The sequence below is a fragment of the Ictalurus furcatus genome, chromosome 16 (genome assembly GCF_023375685.1).
Source record: "Ictalurus furcatus strain D&B chromosome 16, Billie_1.0, whole genome shotgun sequence".
Taxonomy (NCBI): domain Eukaryota; kingdom Metazoa; phylum Chordata; class Actinopteri; order Siluriformes; family Ictaluridae; genus Ictalurus; species Ictalurus furcatus.
In genome coordinates, this window is record NC_071270.1 from 12,705,373 (window position 1) to 12,730,917 (window position 25,545).

The 25,545-nt window shown below is 36.3% G+C and overlaps 2 protein-coding genes across 3 annotated transcripts; both read right to left on the reverse strand.

Annotated features, from left to right (window-relative positions):
• Positions 1 to 1,633: 1,633 nt before the first annotated feature.
• On the reverse strand, positions 1,634 to 9,027 carry LOC128620439 (H-2 class II histocompatibility antigen, A-K beta chain-like). 2 transcript variants are annotated; one of them, XM_053645434.1, is made up of 6 exons: positions 8,457 to 9,027; positions 8,227 to 8,287; positions 7,690 to 8,037; positions 4,730 to 5,086; positions 4,485 to 4,568; positions 1,634 to 2,837 (listed from the first exon to the last, which is right to left on the reverse strand). In XM_053645434.1, exons 1-6 carry the CDS (start codon positions 8,457 to 8,459, stop codon positions 2,539 to 2,541), a joined length of 1,152 nt encoding a protein of 383 aa, XP_053501409.1. In that variant the 5' UTR covers positions 8,460 to 9,027; the 3' UTR covers positions 1,634 to 2,538. The 2 variants fall into 2 exon arrangements, with proteins under 2 accessions (XP_053501409.1, XP_053501410.1); XM_053645435.1 differs by lacking the exon at positions 4,485 to 4,568.
• Positions 9,028 to 15,825: 6,798 nt separating this feature from the next.
• LOC128620310 (uncharacterized) lies at positions 15,826 to 25,236 on the reverse strand. Its single transcript, XM_053645203.1, has 11 exons — positions 25,210 to 25,236; positions 24,770 to 25,045; positions 23,353 to 23,449; positions 22,752 to 22,877; positions 21,227 to 21,287; positions 19,081 to 21,094; positions 18,817 to 18,877; positions 18,235 to 18,582; positions 17,344 to 17,709; positions 17,186 to 17,269; positions 15,826 to 16,109 (listed from the first exon to the last, which is right to left on the reverse strand). Exons 6-11 carry the CDS (start codon positions 19,129 to 19,131, stop codon positions 15,961 to 15,963), a joined length of 1,059 nt encoding a protein of 352 aa, XP_053501178.1. The 5' UTR covers positions 19,132 to 21,094; positions 21,227 to 21,287; positions 22,752 to 22,877; positions 23,353 to 23,449; positions 24,770 to 25,045; positions 25,210 to 25,236; the 3' UTR covers positions 15,826 to 15,960.
• Between the last annotated feature and the right edge of the window lie 309 nt (positions 25,237 to 25,545).

Below are 25,545 nucleotides of genomic sequence, written 5' to 3' on the forward strand. Positions count from 1 at the left end.
CTGTTTATGTGGTTTTCATATATGCAACAAGGAATGCAGACTGGGAAAGTCCCGTCATAGCTGATAGTCAAAAATAAATGTTTCAGAAATACAGTAAAAAAGAGAACAGGGTTGTTACATTTGTACAAGCCCCATTCCAAAAAAGTTGGGACTCTGTGTAAAATGTAAATGAAAACAGAATGCAGTGATTTGCAAATATCATAAACCCATATGTTATTCACAATAGAACATGTAAAACATATCAAATGTTTAAATTGAGTAAATGTACCATTTTAAGAAAAGAGATAATTTTGAATTCTATGGCCACAACCCGTCTCAGAAAAGTTGGGGCGGGGCAACAAAAGGTTGTAAAAGTAAGTGTTACTAAAAAGAAACAGCTGGAGGAACATTTTGCAGCTAATTAGGTTAATTGGCAACAGGTCAGTAACATGTTTGGGTATAAAAAGAGTATCTTAGAGAGACAGAGTCTTTCAGAAGTAAAGATGGGCAGAGGTTCACCAATCTGCAAAAAACTGCATCTACAATTTCAGAATAATGTTCCTCAATGTAAAATTGCGAAGACTATGAATATCTCATCATCTACAGTACATAATATCATCAAAAGATTCAGAGAATCTGGAAGAATCTCTGCGTGCAAGGGACAAAGGAGAAAATCAACATTGGATGCCTGTGATCTTAGGCCCTCAGGCGGCACTGCATTAAAAACAGACATGATTCTGTAATGGAAATCACTGCATGGGCTTAGAAACACCTCCAGAACTCATTGTCTGTGAACACAGTTCACCGTGCCATCCACAAATGCTGGTTAAAGCTCTATTATGCAAAGAAGAAGCCATATGTAAACATGATCCAGAAACGTCACCGTCTTCTCTGGGCCAAAGCTCATTTAAAATGGACTGAGGCAAAGTGGAAAACTATTTTGTAGTCAAACAAATCGAAATTTGAAATTCTTTTTGGTAACCATGGACTCTAAAGTAAAGAGGACTAAAGAGGAGAGGGACCATCCAGCTTTTTATCAGCGCTCAGTTCAAAACTGATCTCTGATGGTATGGGGGTGCATTAGTGCCCATAGAATGGGCAGCTTGCACATCTGGAAAGGCACCATCAATGCTAAAAGGTATACAGGTTTTAGAGCAACATATGCTTCCATCCAGATTCCATCCCATCTTTACTTCTGAGAGATTCTGCCTCTCTAAGATAAACTTTTAATACCCAATCATGTTACTGACCTGTTGCCAAATAACCTAATTAGTTGCAAAATGTTCTTCCAGCTGTTTCTTTTTAGTAACACTTACTTTTCCAGCCTTTTGTATCCCCATCCCAACTTTTTTGTGGCATCAAATTCAAAATTGCCTTATTTTTTCCTTAAAATGTTACATTTCCTCAGTTTAAACATTTGATATGTTTTCTATGTTCTATTGTGAATAACATATGGGTTTATGAGATTTGCAAATCATTGCATTCTGTTTTTATTTATATTTTACACAACTTTTTTGGAATTGGAGTTGTATTTCATTCTTATTCATTCTCTTTAAAATTTAATATTTTCAGAAAGTATAATAGACCTGCTTGTTGGAGGAAACTTTAAGAATGAAGAATTCTTAAATTTCTTAAGAATTCAAGAAATTAAGAACTGAAGAATTCAGAAATGTAAATTCCCAATAAAGTTTTATTGCTCATTTACTGATATTGACTTTTTTATGGCAGAGAGGAAGGCAACTACTATGAATTATTCAGTATCTGTAGTGCGACATTTAAAAAAAATTTAAAAAATTTAGTTAGGAGAAATAGAGGAATACCAGTCTGGCCCTGATTTCAAAGAGGTCATGTGAGTCAATGATCCATCATGGTTATTAGGTTAACCTATTAATAATTAAACTCAGGCTGTTTCACACATAGTATGGGCTCGTTATAATCTAAACTACAGAAGGGACAAAAGAAATACAACAGGCACTACTTTAAGGTTGATTGTTCTAATAACCACAGCGAGCACACTGTACCCCTTATTGACTTTTGTGACAAAAAAAATCACAGTACCATTATTATTTATTTTTCACTGAACAATGATTTTTTAAAAATAAAACACACAGAAAACACTAAATACAAACAATACAACAAACGTTAACAGGTATTTGTAAATCCTTTCATAAGCTGCTGTTTCCAGATGCTCTGAGCAACAAACCTGTGTTTTGTGAATGATGTTTTTTGTCTGCGGATCTCCTACCCTCTATATACACCCATTCCCATCCACCTCTAAAACAAAAAGGAACAAAAAACATTTATGAGAAGGAAAGGAAGAGTTAAAAATTAGGTGAGAGAGAAAAAGACAATAATTAGAATGAAAGACAATAATAATTACAATAGCAATGACTGATAATAACAACGAACATGGTTTTGTTTCTTTCTAACCCAACTACATTGCACAAGACCTTTTTCAAATTGGTGAGTGAAATGCAGAATCAGATTACCTCAGATTTGGATAGCTTTCAGTGGGTAGATAAGTCACACATTTTAAAGTGTTTGACTGTTTAGTGAGTGTCATAGAGAGATAGATGTGGTGTCATTGCTATTGTTCCTGCATGGAACAGGCTTATGGTTCCCCAGTGTTGAGTACACCTGGGGAACAGGCCAGTCGTTTCCTAGTGTTGAGTACACCTGTAGAACAGGCCCGTCGTTTCCTAGTGTCGAGTACACCTGTAGAACAGGCCCGTTGTTTCCCAGTGTTGAGTACACCTCTGGAACAGGCTGATGGTTCCCCATTGTCCCCAGTGTAGAATGAGACACAGGCTCAGGCAATGGAGGTGCTTCTACTGGAGACCGTGAATATCTTCTTGTTTCTATAAGGACATGTTCCAGTACATTCGGTATTAGCAAATTGCCTTCAGATAGGAGAGATATTATAAATCAGATTTCCAACATTCTTCACTGATTTCTTCAGGTACATTTTATGCAACCCTAACAATATATACACTTGATTCTTAAGGATTCTCTAGCACTATACTATGTACCTGTTTTCTGAGAATATCATAATTTTAATATAAATTTAAGACTGTGACGTCTGAGGGATCGGAGATCACACGCATTCAGGAGTGGTTTTTGGCCTTGCCCTTTACGCGTAGAGATTTGACCGGATTCCTTGAATCTTTTAATTATATTGTGCATTGTAGAAGGTCCTACCGATGTCTTTGGGGAATGTTGTTCTCAAAGTCTTGGATTATTCACTGACACATCTTTTGGCAGATTGACGAGCCTCGACCCTCTTGAAGGACTAGGCTTTTTTTGAAGGCTTCTTATATACTATGATTAGACCTCACCTGTTTCACATCACCTTCTTATTTGAACTTGTCACATCAGCTTGTCACATCACTATTAGTGCTACATTGCCTTAAGCCATCAGACTCCTCAGTACTTAGAGACTGGACTGATACACACACACACACAAGAGTTTCGACGTTTTCGACGAAGAACGAAGTTTCCATTTCCGCCTCCATTATGGAGAACACAAACTGGGCTCGACTTGCGCATGAATTGGATTAAAGTGAGGAAGACTTGCGCAGCATCGGCCTCACTTTCACTTCCCGGTGACCACCATGATCCAGTAGCAAGACTGAGTCAAGACAAAGTGATTCATACACCCATTCATACACCCATTCATACACTATGGACACTTTGGAAGCGCCAATCCACCTACCATGCATGTCTTTGGACTTTGGGGGGGGGGGACTGGAGTACCTGGAGGAAACCCCCGCAGCACGGGGAGAACATGCAAACTCCACACACAGGTGGGGATCAAACCCCTGGAGGTGTGAGGCGAACGTGCTAACCACTAAGCTACCGTGTAAGTGTATAATAGTAATCTGCTGAATATTAAGTCATAGCATGTTATGTTTACATTTATACCATTTTAAAATTATGTTGTTATTCTTTGGAATCTGTCTTTTGCACTACCTGTTATATCGGATACTTCCACACTAAAACTGTGTACTGGTCAGCGCTAGACTGTCACTGTGCCTATTATCCTGTTTTAGCAGTATTGTCCTGTCCTGTGTTGTTAGCACACATTTGCACATGCACTTTACGTAAAAATGTGTAGATCTTATCTAGTTCTGTGTCGTCTCATGTGGTTAGTGTGCTGTTTTATGTCGCACCATGGTCCTGGAGGAACGTTTTGCTGTGTACTGTACCAGCTGTATATGGTTGAAATGACAATAAAAAACATCAAATACCTTGTCTTTATATGCTTTTGTTTAAATATGCGTCAAAGTACATTTACAAATCAGTCCTTTTTGTTTTTATTAGCATTTTCTATAATGTCCCAACTTTTTCAGAATCGCGGTTGTATGGTTATGTATTTGCGGAGTGATGCAACAGATTTCACTTGAATTCCCCACTATTAAAATCTTACTAACAGAACCCTCATGAAGGCACAAACTAGAGGAAGAAGAATTACTTATATGAAGTAAACAAGGCGTAGTGAAACTTACTGAGACATTGATAACATCCTGCAAGGATCAGCCCAATGATAGCCATCACACCACAACTGATTCCCGTCACTGACAAAAAGACCCCTGAAAAAAATTGTGTGTGTGTGTGTATATATATATATATATATATATATATATATATATATATATATATATATATATATATATATATATATATATACAATATATACAATATATGCTCCATCAAAGTATTGTGCAATCAAACCTTACCCAAAAATTCATACCTGTTAATTTCTCTTCTCTCTCAGTGCACTCAGTGGAGGAAATGTTAACAATGATGGGTTGGCTCAGAGTTGAGTGATTCACCCAGCAGTAGTACACTGTTATGTTTGAAGACAAGTGAAGGTATGATGTGACTCTGTAAGACCCGTCTGTGTTTTTGCTGTAGTTCCAGCTGATATCAGAGGAGATTACGTTTTCTTTATATAGAGGTCTAAGTGAAGCGTTCAGGTAACTGATATATTCTCCATCTCTGAACCAGGCCTGCTTCAGATCAGCAGGGTAAAAGCCCTCAGAAGCACAAAGCACTGTGGGAGCTCCGTCAGGCCCCTTCACACATGACACAGATACAGAGGGAGGTGCTGCAGAGTAACAGACAATAGAAGGTCAGTGGTTCCAGGAAATATAATTTGCATACACGCACAGTGTATGATAAAAATCTAGCATCATATCTATCTATGACAAGATTTTTTCACAATGCAGATGTTTTTGCTCGAGTCTTGGTAGCTGGTAGTCAATACATTCTAGAATCAGTGTTGTTATTGTGTGTAAGAGAACATACATAATAATTCATTATTATTCACTTATTCACCTTAAAGCATATTATTCACCAACTAATCCAAAATATTTGATACTACAATGAAACAAATAATATATATATAAATATATATATGGTTACAAGAGTGAAGAAAGTAAGTCTGCATGCATGGACAAGTCTTGGGAGTTTACAGCTTTAATTTTACTCCTTACCAGATACCTTTCAGCCAAGCTTTCAAATTTCTATCTAATGTGACTGTGTACGCAAGCTAACTATGTTTCAAAATAATTACTATGTCTTTTCCAAATCAGGGAACTGTTGTTTATAGTTTACAACAATAGCCATCTAGTAATATTTTATCAGATTTACTTCAGCCTTTTGTGTTTGTAGAAAAAAGTTTGGTGGGCAGATTATCAGAATGCAGTTCAAGCCTGAGACACAGTGCTGCTGATGGTCAAAGTGGATCCCTTAAGCAAGCTTTCACACAAGCAAAACGACAAATAATCACATCCTACCCTTCACACATGCCATCACTACCACCCACATAATTATCTTTTAATTTCATTATAATGCCCATATGATTTTCCAAGGACCTTGTCTTTTGATAATGGTGGAAAATGACTGTTTATGAATGACAACAAAAAAACTCTACAAAGTACAAGTTAATATTTTAACTTAATTTCAGATTAATTGAATGATTACTTTTTTCTTTTTGGATACCCCAACAGAGATATTTTGCCCTGTGCACAGCGCATGGTCTGCATGGGCTATATGCAGAGGTGGTCTAAAACTAAAAGCTAGTTTTATACAGAAAAATGGTAGAGAATTTGTTTTATTTTGGAGCTCAATAAAGCAGTGTTTAAGTTAAGTATATATGAATAGTGCTATGGCAAAAAAGGGAGATTTTCCGTACAGACAGTGTATCTACCATGTACAGAATAACTGTTTTATGATCTGCTTTAATGATTGGGAGGTGCATATTGCAGATACTACAAATCAGAAAAAAACAACAAATAATACTAGTTATGTTCTGTCAGAGGAATAAACATAAATACGCAATGATACAGTGAATAAAAAGAATGAATGATACTTAATTTAAAAGTAGACACATGAGGTATGTGGTAATTACAAATCTGTACATGTCTGCCACATACCCTGCATATTCATGTTGGATATTTCTGTACAGAGTAATTTGTGTAAAAACTACCAGGTTTTTACAGCAGTTTTTGGCACCTTAAGGCAATAATTCAGAAGGGTTTATTATTATTATTATTATTATTATTATTATTATTATTATTATTATTGTTGTTGTTGTTGTTGTTGTTGTTGTTTTTATTATTGTTTTTGTTATTATGTAGTATTTACAAGTAATAGTTAGCAATTACATTTTAAGCTGTTGCAACATAAGTACATATGAAATTCTGAAAAAACACCAGGTTTATGGCAGTGCTTGATTCAAAGAATTCTATCAGTGCATTTGGTGTCTTAGGTTTTGATTAATTTAGACCAAGGCATGATGTGATCAGGCCTAAGATAAAAGAAGAGTGATACTTATGAGAAAAATAGTACCTGCATTAATTTCCTGTAACATATTTATAGGCCACAAAAAAATGTTATTTAATGAACAGGAAAATTAACACATACAGTAATAGTATACACAATAATATAATAAAAGGTATTTTACAAAAGTCTGCAGTTTGTAAACCATTTAATAAACCATGACCACACACTCTGCATATGACAAATAGATAGTTACTGAGTAATTGCCATGTACAATAAATTATTATTACTTATTATATTAATTTCTATTTACAGCCCTATACAGTGAAAGGATTTACTATTACAAGCTCACTCAATAATTGTTTATAACGGGTTTTGTGCTCCGATTTACCACCGAGAAAAAATACTGTTTACTTACTAAATATGAAATACACTAGTTATGTGTTGTTGTTGTTGTTGTTGTTGTTGTTGTTGTTATTTTTTGCAGTATTACAGAGGACATACTGTAAGAGGAATTACTTACTCATTAATTATTCAGAATTTTGAAAAATATTTAAATGGAATGAAGAAAGATATTTGATCAATAGTCACTGGTAGGCCCCCTCAAAATTTGCCTCTATTTTCTGCAAGTGAAATACTATGCAAATTCTATCTGCATGTTGAAAACATTTAACCCCCCCCCCCCCTTTTACATTTACTATGTACTTATATTTTCAGCTTGCAAAGTTAGCAACAACTTACTGTACCGTAAAATAAATGATCTATGAATCATCCAGATCTTTAAAAAAAAAATGGCACACATACTGTATAAGTCTGTAATCTACACACACAGAAAAACAATATTATCTAATTATTTGGGAATTAATCAAGAGATTTCAGGAGATTTCTCAGTTTAAGGATTATTGTCCTGTAAGCAAGTCCACTTACCGTTTACATGAATGGATATCCTCTTCTCTCCCAAACAGCTTGTAGGAGGTGGGAAGTAGTTTACCACAGTACACGTGTAAATGCCTGTATTGTTCATATGAATATTTAAGAGCTGAAATGATATTTCCTCTGTTTCTGGAATCCATACAAATCTGATGTTGTCATTACAGAATCGTTTAGTCCAGGATTTATTGAGATAGACGTATTCACAAAGCAAATGGTTTCTTTTCAACGATGCTGTTAAACGGTCACTTCTGTTTGTGCCGTAAAGACAGTTGATGGTAGTTGGCATTCCCTGATGGATTGTCTCTGTCTGATTCAATTCAATGCACTTCTCTGTTTTCATTGCTGAAAAAATCAGAAAAAGCACAGTAATTTTTCTCCACAAGCCAAAAGAAAAGAGCTGTATAAATTATATCATGTTGGTTTACTGAGGCCCAGGCATGGCACTGTACTGTTCTAATATATTTTTTTATTATACAACACTAATACATTTATTATTTTTCCATTAATGTGCAGAACATGAAAACATATTACCTGAAAGAAAAGACAAAAGCACCCACACAGAGCAGATAAAACTGCAGCTCCTTAATGATGCCTATAAATGATATAAAAGTCATAAATGATTGCAAATACAGAAAGCTGGGTGTTAACATTCAATATCAGAATTATGGAGCTTAATTTGATACTTAATGATGTATAAAACATGATATATATATATATATATAATTTACATTGATACAGTGATACAGTAACATCTTTCTCACCATTGTAGACAATGCAGTGTGTATGGACCCATTCCTCTAGTGATCATTCTGCCTCATGCAGTCTGAAATAATGCAGGACTGTGAGCTCTGGGGCAGGTTTGTGGCTACAGTTTCCTTTTTGTGAAATGCAAGTCAGCAACAGTTTGTTTACGGCTATAGTACATGCATAGTGTACCCTTCAGAGTGACTCCTCTTTTCAGCACCCAAGAGTTAATACCATGTTTTATGATATTAGTATCCTGGATTATAATATGGCACCACATGTGAGGATAAATCACAGCTCAGAGTCCCTGGCATGACACAATCTGAAAAGTTGTGAAGTGAAAATCTGAAAATAGAAATCCTTGTGTTTCCACAAAATGGCATTAATCTCAGATATAATTAAAGCTGCAAGCAACGATAAATGTGGCCTCACACCCGGGTGCATGTTGGGGCTGCTCTGCCAGGGGAACGCCATTCCATTTTATAGCACTTTTTAGCACATATATGTTGTTAACAGTGTATTATGCTTTAGCAGTTAGCTAAGTGTTGCTTGCATGGAGTAACACGTTTCTAGCATGCTGCTAACATATTTACCACTTGGTGGCATATTTTAATATGTTGATAGGAGTGCATCACTGTGTATAGGAGTGCATCACTGTCGATCTGATGAAATTTCTAGGAGGAGTTTGTTAAAGTACGAGGCCTGGAAATGGCAAAAACAGAGCAAAAATTTAAGAGAAAAATCAAAATGGCTGCCCTGTTGAGTTTAGGGCATGGATTCAGAAAACTTTTTTGTATGTATTAGCATGTTGTACATGTGTAACTACATTATGTACATGTAGGTGAAACATAGCACGAGGTGCACATCGTTGAAATTTTGTAGGTGGTGCTATCGAGCCATTTTGCCATACTCAATTCTGGAACTCAAATCAGATGTAAATGTTCACCGGTTCTGACACGTTTGCAAAGTTTCATGAGTTTTCAGGTATATTTAGGCCCTCAAAAATGTGATTCATTTGAGAAAATAAATAAATAAATAAATATGTGCCCTACGATGGATTGGCACCCTGTCCAGGGTGTATCCCGCCTTGTGCCCGATGCTCCCTGGGACAGGCTCCAGGTTCTCCGTGACCCTGAAAAGGATAAGCGGTATAGAAGATGGATGGATGGATGGATAAATAAATAAATAAATAATAATAAACGGAGCAGATCCAATAGGGCCTCGCACCAGTGGTGCTTGGGCCCTAACAAGGATTGGCCTAAAGGGGTTACATAAAACTTGTATTGCATATTATTTTTCAGATCATATTTATTTTTAATTTACTTGTGCATACTCATCAAGCTCTACATTTTTATAGTTGATGTTCAGCTTCCATATTTTTTAAATTTTATTTTTATCTAGGTTATTTTAAGGTTATATTTACGTTGCAACATAAATGCAATTGAAATCGCACCACAAGAGATGATACTTAAGAAAAGAATGATAAAAGGAATGTGTTTAGTGACAACCTTTTACTCTTTATGTGCGGAGGTGGACTTGTGAGGTAATGTTTATAAGAACACAGGAAGTGGGTGAAAGCAAAGATTTACCATGCATGGTATCCCTATTTAATTCTCATGAGAAGAAAAAGGTCAATCCTGTTTACAAAGAATAGAGTGGTGGTCTTATATTTAGCTACGTTATCATCATGATAATTAGCTGTAAACGTCCTAACTTGCTATTTTAAAAATAACTAAATTTAAACTTAACCCATTTTTCATAATATGCCATATTTCCAAGTGAAACAAGTCCAACATTTTCACTCAAGGATAAGTTGATAGCAGGTGATGTGATATTATAGGTTAAATAAAAATTGGGAAAAAAATATTTTAAGGCATATACACAGCAAAAAAGGACAATAGGACTATATAAACACTCTGTGTGTTAATTCAACACTAGGAATTTTACTGTGTATGCATGGCGATGTTAGAGGTGGGCAAAAGTCATTCCATTCTGACTGATTACTGGAAAAACAAGAATTTTGTCTTGTGATGTATATTGAAGAATCTTGTGATGAAAGCAATTAACTGTCAAGGTATAAAAAGTCTCAAGTTAATTCATTTTCAGGCTCAGAGGCTTGGTAGGGGAAAAATCTAAATGGTTTAAGCTGCAGCTGAAAAACATCTCACACTGCTGAATAGGTCCTATTGCTGCACCTACTGCTGTTGAGATTGTTATGCTTCTTATCACCTGACAAAGGCTGTGGGCTCTGAGGTAGATCACAGTGGTCACAGTTTCCTTTATGTGAAATTTGATATGACATTTAGCCATGACACACAAACACTACACACACACACACACACACACACACACACACACACACACACACAGCTAAAAGTTAAGTGAAGCATACAAAGTTTCTACAAAAACAAAAAGCCCACCACAGCACTATAAGGGTTAAGCATTCACTGTTCTTTTGGTGTGCATGCAGCACTCGACCACTTGTAAAAAAAAAAAAAAAAAAAAATATATATATATATATATATATATATATATATATATATATATATATATATATATATATATATATAGTGAAATATGACTCATCAGACCAAATCACTTCTTCCATATCCCTGTAGCCAGCTAAGCAGTGTTTGTGACTCCCAATTTTATACGTATAATGGTTATAAAAAGCCTACACCGCCCTGTTAAAATGGCAGGTTTTTGTGATGTAAAAAAATGAAAACAAATTAAACCATGTCAGAACTTTTTCTACCTTTACTGTGAAGTTTTAAAAATGTTTTTAAGTATGTACAATAACCTGGTTGCATAATTGTGCACACCCCTCAACAACACTACTTAGTTGAAGCACTTTTAGATTTCATCACAGAATTCATCTTTTGGGGTAAGAGTCAATCAGTTTGGCACATCTTAACTTCACTGGCAATACTTTGCACTTCTTCCTTGCAAAAGCATTCTAACTCTGTCAAATTGGCTGGGCATCTCCTTTGCACTGCCATCTTCAGGTCACACCACAGATTTTTGGTTGGATTTAGGTCTGGACTCTGGCTGAGCCATTACAATACCTTGAACTTGTTTTGGTGAAGGCATTGCTTTGTTGATTTAGAGGTGTGTGTTGGGTCATTGTTGTGCTGAAAGGAGAAATTCCTCATCTCAAGTGTTTTAAGAAGCCTTAAGGTTTTGTGACAAAATTGACTGGTAGTTGGAGATAGTCATTATTCCCTCCACCCTGACTAAAGTCCCAGTTCCAGCTGAAGAAGTTGAAAACATCTCCATGCTTTCCTGTGGGGATGGTGTGTATTTTTGGTGATATGCGGTGTTTTTATTTGTGCCAAACCTATCTTTTGGTATTATGGCCAAAAAGTTCAACTTTGGTCTCATCAAACATATAACACATTATTCCACATGGTTTTGGGAGATTGGATGGCTTCTTTTTTTTTCTTTTTTGTAAAAAAAAGGCTTCCATCTTGCCACCCTACCCCATAGCCTAGACATATGAAGAATTCTGGAGATTGTTGTCACATGTATGGAGCAAGTAGTACTTGACAGAAATTACTGCAATGCTTTTAATGTTGCTGTAGATGTGTAGATGCCCATCCTCCCTGACAAGTTTTCTGCTGATCTTCCCATCAATTTTAGAGGGATGTCTTGTTCTTAGTAATGTCTCTGTTGTGCCATATTTTCATATTTAACTGCTTTGTACAACTGATCAGATGTTCTTCATGCCTGATCTCTTCTACTGAAGCATGTGTTCTGATGACACTCCTAAGGATTTGATCTAAAATGGATCAGAAGGTTTTGTACAAACTTGTGTAGTCCATGCCAGCTGGAGTGCACACTGACATAAAGAAAAAGGGGATGTACCAAATACAAACTCATTCATGTAAATATTTCAAAGATTCTACTTTCACGCAAGTTGTTGTCAATAATTTAATTTGTAAAGAAAATTGCTGTTTTGAATTAGAAAAGAATGCAAAATAGAAGCACTGCCCCACTGTGTGTGTGTGTGTGTGTGGGTGTGTGTGTGTGTGTGTGTGTGTGTGCGCGTGTGTAGTATATTTTTGGTTAATTTTGAAGTAAACACAACCTCTGCTGCAAACTATTTTAAAAATAAACTTTTCCTGCAAATATTAATACAGTTACTTTATATTTGATAAACTTAAAACTAATTATTTTAATTAATTGGCTCATTAGGACTTGACTTATTAGACAGGCCAATAATTATCATTAGAAAGTGTCAGCTGATGACAGTTCCAATGAGCAATAAATTCTATGACTTTTCAAATCATGTGCTAACATTGAACAACCATGAGCTCCTGTAAGCAGCCGACTAAGGATCTGAAAATGAAGCAAAGTTTGCCTGTAAAGCAGGGGAAGGTTAAAAAAAAGTTATCAAAGTGCTTCCAGTTTGCAATTTCCACAGTCTGAAATGCAATTAAGAAATGGCAGTTAGGGGGAACTGTGTAAATCAAGGCAAGATCTAGAAGACCTATAGACTATAAAGCTCTTAGATAGAATGTGTTTATGCACTGATTGCACAAACATGCTCTGAATGAAAGAGTCATCAGAAGGAAACTTTGTCTGATGAAAGCTGTAAAATGAAAGCTGTAAAACAGCAACTACATATTGTTGGAAACAAGTGCTGTAGACAGAGTAAGTCTACAGTAAGCCATTTTCACCAAAAGTATGTTTGGAGATAATAATAGGAGTAGCATTGGTGAAAAGAACACGTTGCTAACTATTAAGCATGAGGGTGGATCTATGATGCTTAGGGGTTGTGTGGCAGTCAGTGGTACAGGAAATATCAGAAAAATATCTGCAAACTCTGGAAGCAAATGTGACACAGTCAGTGAAGAAACTGAAGCTAAAAATAGGCTGGCTTGTACAACAAAATGTATCTTGTTAATGTATCTTGTAAATGTAAATGTATCTTGTTAAACAAAATGTAAATGTATCTTGTTAAACAAAATGTAAATGTATCTTGTTAAACAAAATGTTATCTTGTTAACGTTTTGATACAAAATGTATCAAAATGTATCAACTTGCATACTAGATCCTGTACCTACATGTTTCTTTAAACAGATTTGTCCTGGAGTAATTGAACCACTTTTAAATATTATAAATTCTTCCCTTAGCACTGGCTATGTACCTAAATCACTTAAATTAGCAGTTATTAAACCCCTGATTAAAAAACCTGACCTTGACCCCTCTCAACTGTCCAGCTATAGACCTATATCAAATCTCCCCCTTTTCTCCAAGATCTTAGAAAAGGTTGTAGCACAGCAGCTATGCTCATACTTGCATAGGAATAACATTCATGAAATGTATCAGTCAGGATTTAGACCTCATCATAGCACAGAGACAGCATTAGCTAAAGTAGTAAATTACCTACTACTGGCCTCTGATCAGGGTTGTGTTTCAGTGCTTGCGTTGCTTGACCTTAGTGTAGCTTTTGATACTATAGATCATACTATTCTCCTTGATAGATTAGAAAATGTTGTTGGCATTAAGGGAACAGTCCTCTCCTGGCTCAGGTCTTATTTGACCGATCGTTATCAGTTCGTAGATGTAAATGGAGACTTTTCCACGCATACTGAGGTTAAATTTGGTGTTCCACAAGGTTCTGTTTTAGGTCCACTGCTTTTTACTTTATATATGCTACCTCTAGGTCAAATTATTCGTAAACATGGAATTAGCTTCCTCTGTTATGCTGATGATGCACAGTTATATGTTTCAGCAAAGCCAGATTACAGACAGCAGCTTAGTAAAGTTGAGGATTGTGTAAAGGACATTAGACGTTGGATGCTAATTAACTTCCTTTTACTTAATTCTGATAAGACAGAAGTACTTGTATTAGGATCACGTGTAGCTAGAAGTAAGCTTTCTGATCACATAGTAACTCTGGATGGTCTTTCTGTTTCATCATGTGCAACAGTAAAAGACCTTGGTGTGATTATTGACTCCAGCCTATCATTTGATGCTCATATAGATAATATTACTAGGATAGCCTTCTTTCATCTCAGAAATATTTCTAAGATAAGAAATATATTGTCACTACATGATGCAGAAATATTAGTTCATGCTTTCGTTACCTCTAGACTAAATTGCTGTAATGTCTTACTGTCTGGATGTTCCAGTAGCAGCATAAAAAAACTCCAGTTAGTCCAGAATGCAGCTGCTAGAGTCCTAACTAGAACCAGAAGATACAACCATATCACCCCGATCTTATCAACACTGCATTGGCTCCCAGTGAAATCTCGCATTGATTATAAAATACTATTATTAACCTATAAAGCACTAAACGGTCTCACGCCACAGTATCTAAGTGAACTTTTGATTTTCTATGATCCACCACTCCTACTTATATCAAAAGATGCAGGCTATTTGACGGTACCTCAAATAGCGAAGGCTACAGCAGGGGGGAGAGCTTTCTCTTATAGAGCCCCACAGTTATGGAACAGTCTTCCAATTAGTGTTCGGGACTCAGACACAGTCTCAGTGTTTAAGTCTAGGCTTAAAACGTATTTGTTTACTCAAGCCTACCCTGACTAGACTTTCTGTTATGCTAAGCACAGTCCTAATATTTTTTTTCTCTCCCTCTCTCCTTCTGTTGAGCCACACACGATTTTATGGAGATACTAGTGACCCTGATTCTCTCTGCTCTCCTGACCCGCCTGATCTGTTTCGGATGTCCTACCTCTGGATGGAGCTCTCATCTACTCCAATTCCAGATTGCTAGGACTATGGCTGCTTCTAAGGCCAAACAGACTTCATATAAATCCATAATGAATTTTTTCACACTATCTGTTGTTACCCAGATGAGGATGGGTTCCCTTTTGAGTCTGGTTCCTCTCAAGGTTTCTTCCTCTTAACATCTTAGGGAGTTTTTCCTTGCCACTGTCACCACTCAGTGGCTGGCTCAGTTGGGATAAATCCACACCTTTAATATCTGTATACCGTGTTGATATTTCTGTAAAGCTGCTTTGAGACAATGTCTATTGTAAAAAGCGCTATACAAAATAAAATTGAATATCTCAACATCCACATGATCTACTTTAAGAAAAGCAAACGGAAGCTCTTGGAATGGTCCTTAGTGTCTGCTCACTTAAACATAAGAAATCTTTGGATACATCTTAAACAATAAGTACATGAATAGGCCCAAGAGTATTTCAGAACTAGAAACATTCTGCAAAGAATAGTGGGTGAAAATCCTTAAAAAAAATTATCATAGGAACATTCTAGCTGGCTGAAGAAAATGCTTGTACACTGGGATATCTGCCAAAGAAGGTGTTACTGTGCCTGTTTGATGAAAATGTTCAAGGGAATGAAAACATTTGAAAATAGCTTGCAAAGACATGCAAAAACAACAAAAACAGAACATACATTATTTGAGGTTTATTCACATTATATTCAAGTGTCTCAAATACCAGCTGGTTTATAAATAACAATACATGCAACTACAGTATATAGATATGATTTGCCTTTATTTAGTACAGATGTCAAACTGTTTTTCCTAGTGTGTCATTGAGAGGGAGATGTGGTGCGGCTGGAACATGGAACAGGCCGATGGTTTCCTAGTGTTGAGTATACCTGGGTCTGCGCTGCAGAATGGGACACAAGCTCAGGCAGTGATGAAGCTCCTACTGGAGACTGCAAATCAAGTCTTCTTCCTACAACAACATTGCAGTATGTTCAGTGTTTACAAAGGGCTGCAGTCAGAGTTGGCAAGTTAAGTCAGAATCTTAACCAAAAGATTAATATTTACATGGTAAATTTGCGGGTACTCAGACTCAGGTATTTAAGTAGAGTAACACAGGTATTTCTGAGCTCTTTAGTCAGATTATGCATATGCATGCAATTGATGCCTTTGAGGATGGCAGATTTTTCTTGAGTAAAAACATCCAAGACAGGGTTTTTATAATAGCATCTAGACCACTACCGTTATACACAACCACTTGCCTTTAAACTCCCCCAAAAAATCAGGGAAAGAAAATGCAGACTGTAAATGGAAACAGCATTTTTTCTTTGCTGTCAGATGAAATAGGACATAAATGCAAGAGATGATCTAAAAATATAAGTCTTAAAATAATTCCTCCCATATTTTATTTCCAGTTTGACCTTACCCTTACAGTCTTTCTTATCTTTCTTTGACACACCCACTAGATAGCTCTCATGGAGGGTGGGGAAAACACGTGCATCCTCCATTGCATATGAAACCAACCTCTGCATCTTTTCAAATTGCTTCTCATGCAGCATAACACACTCAGCCACACCAAAAGTTCACTTAAAAAACTTCCATAATTTCTGTGTGCTTTGTAATTAAACTGAAAATAAGTGTTTACATATTACATTACAAAAATAAAGTTAACTTACAATAACAAATAATATATAATACATTTTTACATCAAACACTCAGTGATGACATTTTAAATGTTTATAATGTTTTATAGTTATTAATCATATTACATTTGCTTTCAAAGTAATTGGAATTGCTTTAAAGAGTAATCATGATTAATAGTTATTGAGGAATTATTTATAGTCTATTATTAGAGCTTTATGAAATATTATTAGATTTTGAAACACTTAAAATACTGACACAGAATCTTACAAAGAATTAGAAGCACAGATATAATGATTTATGAATATATGCATCATGGACAGTGTTAACAAATTCTTGGAACAGTGACAAAAACTAGAAAAAAGAATAACATACTGTGCATGCATGAAGAAAACAAGTGAAACTTACTGAGACATTGATAACAGCCTGAAAGGATTAGTCCTATGCCAGCCATCACACCGCAACTGATACCGACAATTGCTGAAAACAAATCTAAAAATCAAGTCGAATACTATTATATATAAATATAATGTTTGGACCAATCTGAAAAACTCAGAAACATATACCTGTTAATTTCTCTTCTCTCTCAGTGCACTCAGTAGAGGATATGGTAACAGTGATGGGTTGACTCAGGGTTGAGTGATTCACCCAGCAGTAGTACATCACTTTCTGTAGTGTGTGTGATGGCAAGTGAAGGTACGATGTGATGCTGTAGGATCCATCTGTGTTGTTTCTATAGGTCCAGTTGATGTCAGAAGTGTTCAGATTTTCTTCATATGGAGATGTATGTGAAAGGTTCAGGTAACTGCTATATTCTCCATCTCTCAACCAGACCTGCTGCAGATCAGCAGGGTAAAAGCCTTCAGAAGCACAAAGCATTGTGGCAGCTCTGTCAGGCCCCTTTACACATGACATAGACACTAATGGATGTGCTGCAGGATGACAATGAAAAGACAATGGTGCTAAATGTTATTTACATGCAAATTTAAGCTAGAATAAATTTTTTATTTTCCCCACATTATTACAGACACTGGATTTATTAACAACCACTTGTCATGTTTAAAATTTTAATTCTTTCTTTCTTACTTCCTTTCTTTCCTTCTTTTTAGAAATGATGATACTTGCTTTTCTTTCAAAGACAGCTTTAAAGTGTTGAACTTGTTTTTATTTGTACAGGCTCTGCCTAAGGCTGAAGCTTGATAAAGTTAAAATGTTTTAGACTCAGTGTAAGGAAATGTTATTCAGTAATTCACTTTAAAGTACATTATTTAATAAATACAAAGGTAGTATGTTAATTAAGGTATGCAGTGAGCAGTCTAAGTCAAGACTCATCATGTTTTCATCTGCAATGTGCAATTGAAACTGAGTACACAGAATATCGATATTATATGGTTATTCATTAATTAAATCAAGGCTTACAAAAGTAGTTTTCTGTAAACAAATATAATCACTCTTACCAATTACATGAATGAATATCCTCTTCTGTCCCACACATCTTGAAGGAGGTGGTGCATGCTCTTCCACAGTTATGGTGTAAATGCCAGAATTACTTATTTGAAGATTTAACAGCTCAAATGCTATTTCCTCTTTTTCTTGAAACCAAATAAATTTGATGTGGCTTTCACATGATGCTTTAATCCAGGATTTTTGTAGGAAGCGGTAGTAACACAGTAAATGTTTTCTTCTGAAATATACAACAGAATGTAGACTGCTATTTGTGCTGTAATGACAGCTGACTGTGACTGACATTCCCCGATGAACTGTCTGTGTTGTATTCAATTCAGTGCAATTCTGTGTGTTTATGGCTGAAAAAAAAACAGTTTGTAAAAAACAAGGAGGTATTCATTTTCCTCCACAAGTCAAAACAATTCAATTTATAACATTATTGTTTTTTCTGAATGTCTGCCTTAGCACTGTAATCTGATTTTTCTTATTTAATACTTTTTTTTGCTATTAATTAATGAGAGATGGAGAGAGAGAGAGACACACACACAGAGAGAGAGAGAGAGAGAGAGAGAATGAGGGTGGAAATATATTACCTGAGGGAAATAATAGAAGCATCCACACAGACCAGACAAAACAGCACTTCCCTACTGATACCTAGAAATTGTATAGAGGATTGAAAAGTTCTACTCAGAATGATGATATAAAATATTTAGCATGAAGATAAGGTAAATTACACACAAATTACACAAACAGACATGATGTATAACAAACTACATGAATACAGATATGATACTCATAATAAAAAGGGCATTAACATACAAAAGCAACATTAGACAGTAATGCTAGCCATATCTCACCATCTCACACTGCAGAATATGCACCCTGTTCGTATCCACTGCTGTGATCATTCTGTCTTATACATCCTGAAATAAAACCGAGCTGTGAACTGTAAGGCAAGTCTGTGGCTACAGTTTCCTTTTTGTCAAATAAGGTAGCAGTTTGAAAATCAGTACCAGTTTGTTTACAGCTACAACTGTGTTGAATTTTCTGAATCCAAGCATCAATAGCAATGTTTTAATCCAAACAACTATGTCAACTACGGTACATCTTAATATGAGGTTCTGGCAGGACACATTCACTGTACAGCAAAATCTGAAAAACTCTACAAGAAAAATTCTGTAAATTGAATCACTTGAATCTCCAGAAAAGGGCTGAATCAAACATTAATCTTCTATATAATATAGACAGGCCTAAAGTGGTCATTTATTCTTTAAATAGAAGTTACATTACATATACATTTCTCTGATTATTTTCAATATTGTGAAGCACTGGGCATATTTTTAATGACCTTGTTTGTACTGATGAAGATCAAAATTTTTATAGCTTAGGATCACTTTCCATTTGACAGAGATCTGAAACCAAGATTATTTTAAGTGTATCAACAGAAGTGCAATTATTACATTACATGAGATGACACATAAGATAACAACACAAATAGGTTTAGTGGCAACTTTTCACTCTTTACACGCGGGGGTGGACTTGCAATGTAAAGTTCATGAGAACACAGGAAGTCTGTGACAGAAAAACAGACCCTTCATACTGTCTTTATTTAATTCTATCACACTCAACCACAACTTGCTCCAGGGAGAAGAAAACAGTTTTAACCACAGATACTTTATGTGACATGTAGGGGCTATTCTAAAGGATGATGGTAATTCAAGGTGGTTTGAAACTGGATTGACTTGTCTAAGGAATATTGAATCATTGACTTAACTTGCTTTAATAAAAGTCTCAGGTGAAGGTCCTTGGTGAACAACCAGACCATCTGGCCTGAGTGTAGCTGTGGATGCAGTCTGCATGTCTTGTCCTTTTGGAAATTTGGTCCTAGAGCTGTTTGTTGTAATCAGACATGTACCACTTCACAGGTCCATTGACTCATCCTCATCCACTCCTGTCTACCAGAGCTTCAACTGGATTGGCAGGGGTAACAGTCAATGATTAGTATTGTGGTGAAACCGTGGGACACTGGCAGACATGTGATAAGGTTAATGACTATGTGGAATGAGGAACATTGTGGCAAGGGTAGTTTCACACTGCATTGCGGGCAGATGGCAGGAGGCTCCAGATTGTGCACAACCAAGACATGCTTACGCATATCCTGTGATGTAATTGTTCAAGGAAGTCCACTATAATATTTTGTTTTCCACGGAGATGGTTCTATGTATTGCTGTGGTAACTTGAGTTTAGTAAGTACAAGCTTAACCCAGTTAATAAGTAACAGCTGACTTTAGATTTCCAAACCTACATTAGATCGACAATAGGAAGCAAGCTCTTCAGTAAAAAACTAGATTCAGATGGAAAGTATATTCTAACATGTTCAGAGGCATTTTATTATAAAGTTGAGGAATAGAAACTTAAAATCACAAACCGAGCTCAGAATAGATAAACACTCAAAATACAAGCAGAGAAAACACAAAAAGACACAGTATAACCAGGGTAAAGGGTAAGCTCAAGAATAAACAGGGAGCAGTTAGACACAACATACAAAATCAGGAGAAATACAAGGTTCATAATTTACACAGTCACAAGGTTGGCAAGATTTTGTGTTGCTGAACTTGATGGGTATATGCAGTATACTGTGGCCTAGAAGTGGCTGACAGAGGTTGCAGTAGAATTTGGGGGATTGTGACTTCTGCTAGCAGCAAGGAGTAATATCTGGTGTTACACCATAGTAATGGCATTTCTAACGTCATCAAAACCTCTTTGTTTGTAGCAGATACATTTGTTTCAGTTTGTGTTGTTGATTGAGTAAACCTGAGAAGGTGAGACAAGTTCAGATGTAACAATCCCATCACTGACGACGGCGTGCAGCTGAAAGGCAACAACTGAAATTAGTTTATAATAATATTACATAACAAATAGTTAAACCCATACAGAACATTACTGAATAGACAAATTGCTGTGTTTACTGTGATTATATACTGTGTATAAACACAAACTTACTGAGACATTGATAGTAAACTTCGAAGAACAAAGCAGTGCCATATAAACCGCACAACTGAACCTGTAAAGACAGTAAGAGGAACACTGTTTTCTGCCCTTAATTCAGTACAAGCAAGGTCTAACAGCAAAATTCAGTTATTAAACTGATGAACAATTACTGAGAGATGCATCTTTTCTATGTAAAGGGCCTAGGTTTTGTTTATTTCAGTCTGAGTGAAGAACATTGGTGATAACATCATTGTGCAATACTAAAATTAAAACCACACTTTTTGTAATGTTTGATAACTCAGTGATTCAGTGTATTGCCCCATTTGGTTTTCTCCAGAAATGTAATTAAAGGCAAATAGCATTTTTATTCTCTACAGATGCACCCTGCACTCTGCTTTTAAATGGATTTTTTACTTCTTGTATACAAGAATGCTTCAACAGCAGGATAAGAACATTAATAGTCATGTAGTAACACAAAATTATATAACTTAAAGTGAACTGTAAATATAAATTATTTAAAGAATTTAATCTTAAAAAAAAAGAGACTCATTTGTTTTATTTATAACAAGAATACAATTCCAGCCAAATGATTGCCTCAAATAACTTGTTACTTGTCACAAATAGGATACTTATTGTTTGCCTTTAAGGCAAACTGCATGTTAAAGAAGTTACTGCTGTCTGTTGCAAAACAGAAATAATATAATTTTGAAAGGTTTAACAAAATTATTAATTAAGTTAAATGTGAACAAAAACTTGTATTTCTTGGAGTTGCAGATGAGTTCTTCTACTTCACACTTGGGTTTTGTTTGCTTACCACTCTGTCTTGGCAGGTGGAGAGGAAACTTTATAAAAAAAAAAAAAAAAAAAAAAAAATACTAATGCAACAAGCTTATTTATTTGAGGTCTGCATCCCACACTCAGAATTCTGGTTTGCCCATTATCAACCCATTTTGGCTGAGGTTGACTGAACCTCTACCCCTACCACTGTAAACATAAACCAGCATTTTTAGTGTACATCTGGATATGCTCATATTGTATGTGCACACAAGTTGAGACCTTTATCACAGAGTCGCATAGAAACAGTGACATAATACATAGTACATTTGTCATAAAGTCACTTCCTCTACTTTTCTCTACTTGCTTTTGTACATACCCCTGTACCGTACTGTATGTCCACAGTCTGAGATTTCTGTCCTTAAAAGCTTTCATAGAATCTGTTTTTCTCTTTTTTTTTCACTTCTGCCTTCTTCTCCCACCAGAGTAAGTGTATCCAATCCATTTTCTGTCAGAGTGATGGATTTGACTTGCTCACTAGAACTGCTACTTGATAGCTTAGCTTGTTAGCTTACACACTGCTGTGTCTGAGATAGACACACTGTTGTTATCTTGCTAGTGACTCATTCCAGCTCATGCAACTAAGTTACTAGTGCCAACAGGGCTGGAGTGGTCTGTCCCTACATTGGCCTTACACCGATGTAGGGACAATGTTGTCAACCTGAGCTTCTCTGGTTCATGGTTAGGAGTAGTGTACATGTACCTCTTGAGTTTGGAAGTGCTTCCAACCAGAAGTGCTCCGGCAGCGATTTTACGATTCCCTACCAACAGAGGGCGCCGACCGCCAACGGACGAAAACTGTCAAGATGACCTGATGTGCTGCTCTTATCTGCAAAACAACGTTGATAAAGGATGTAGCAGAAGTGCCCACAGATTGTAATTTATACAGATCATGTACCTATTAAGCACAAATGCGTCGTTATCCCCATGTATAGTGGGGATAACGGTCATAATCTTTTGCAACAACCGGCTCATTGGTATTATAAAGTCTGGTTGGAGTTCTCATCACTTGGAAATCACTTGCTGTTGCTGAGAGTAGCCCCACATGGATAGCCTAAAGATGAGTGGGATTAGTGAGGATGGAACTACTTAAAAACCATGAAGATGGCTTTCAAACTGATATTAACAGTATTGCTACAATGATTTATGACTACAATTGCTATGATAGCTTTAGGACTGCAATTGCCATGATCAGTTCTGCACTCAAGTCTCATGGTTATGAATTTCCTGCTTACACTATTGCACTTTTTGACCAGTACATAGTTATAGAAGGAAATTATTTATAATCGCACTATCCGTTGTACCTCAGATGAAGATGGATTCCCTTTTGAGTCTGGTTCCTCTCAAGGTTTCTTCTGCAAAATGTCTCAGGGAGCTTTTCCTTGCCACCATCACCTCTGGCTTGCTCATTAGGGATAAATTTATAAAGTAGATTTTACATCCTGAATTTATAAATTTTTGTACAGGTGCTTTGTGACAATGTCCATTGTTAAAAGTGCTATACAAATACAATTCAAGTGAACTGAATTGAATTGACTTGAATTGAATGTGCACTTCTTGAATAGTAAGGAGACCATTTGAAGGGCAGACATTCACAAATATATATGTAAAGTATAGATTTTTAAACCATTTAAACACAGGCAAGGTGTCCTTTACAAAAACCTATGTGCATGTTTCAGATAACTAACTTTGGGTTTCGGATGGAGCCTTGACCATTTAAAAGTTTTTCAAGGTGCTTGCAACAAATAATTCAGGCAATAATTTAATAATTACAGCAGAGAAAGAAAAGCTCTGTGTATCCACCAGATGATCTAATTTACATTTGTCATGGATTCTCTGGTCACTGTTTTGTTATTGCCACAGCCATTGTATAAAAAGTGGCACTCGAGTTAAGGGAAGAAACATACCAATAAAAATCATGTGAAGAGTTCAAGTGTCATGATTCCCCCTTAAAGCAGCGTGCTCTAAGCGCGAATGCGCGAGCACCTGCTTTTCCATTGTTGACAGTAGTGACATCTGGACACGTGTGTTTTGTTTATGTTTCTGTCATATCTCCTCCCTGTTCTGTCATTGGCTGGGATTTCACGTGTGTCTGTATTGCCCTCAGCTGCTAGCAGTTTAGACGCTGATCATGTCCACATATATACCGCGCGCCTCCCAGCACACAAGGCGGAAGATTATCGTAGAGTTAGATTAGTTAGTTTAGTAGTCATAGTCATAGTCATAGTCACGGTCCAGGTCTAGCGTTAGTTCACGCTGGATTATCCGCTCTCAGTTCCTCGTCATAGTTTATGTTTCTCGTTTTGTTTATCGACCCTGTTCTCCGTGACCACGACCTTGATTCATGTTTAACCCTGTGTATGCCTGTTTACCGATCGCCTGACCTTCGCCTGTTGTGGATTACGTTTATGGATCACGTTTTGGATTTGCCTGCCTGTCTCTCCTTTAAAATAAACACTGTTCATACTACACTTGCATCCGTCCTATCTCCGCTCCGTCACGATACGTGACATCAAGAAGTATTCATTAAACAATTTTTATTTATGTAAGTTATCTGTGAAGATAAATGCATATAAAAACATAAAAGTCCTGAGTGAAATCAAAACTAAATAAAACAATCTTCCTTTTGTCTATTTATGTCTTCTATGTACATCTAGCTTGATAAAGTAGTCTAGCTTGACCAAATAAATGTCCATATTAGAGAGTAGGTAAAAGGCTCACCTGAGTTGCATGGGAGTGTTATGCTCTTGCTGTAGAGTGTGTGGTTGTGTGAGTAACTGGCGTGACAAGTGAGTGTTTCTCTGTCCGTCCAGTTCGGCTTGCAGAGCGTCAGTGTACTGTTCATGCTTCTGGACTCTGGATGATGGTGAAGAAGCTGAGTTGCTCTGGTCCATGTGAAGTTCACCTGCTGTGGTCTCAAACCCTGCAGAGAGCAGAGCAGCTCCACACAGGAGACATTAGTGCTGTTCATCAGCTGCAGGGTAAGAGATGGTAGAACTGCAGAGAGGGAGAGAACACTGAAATCATGACATTTTCTCAAGAAACTGTATGATGTAGTACAGGACTTATAAGACAAACATAATATTACATTTACTGCTAGTATAGTAAGTGACAGAAAACATTTTAAGAGCATGTGAAAAGTAAAAGAAGATTATAATCACCATTAACTTTAAGCCTCAGGGTTACTGTCTCATCTGAAGGTGGTGGTACTAATCTGATCATCAAACATTTATAAAGACCAGCATCACTGCTTTCAACACTCGTTATATTCAGCCCTAAAGGTTCTGTATTTACTTTGAACCGAGGTCATGAATTGCTTTATTTTGAATAGAATATGTACATAAAATTGACCCTCCATCCTTTTCCCACTTAACTCCAATCCTCATAAAGTCAGTGTAGTTGAACGGTAAAGGACATGGTAGAAAGGCAGTATCCCCACTAGACACGGTAATGTCCAAGGCACCTATAGAATGAAGGCGTCAATTAGAATAGTGCAA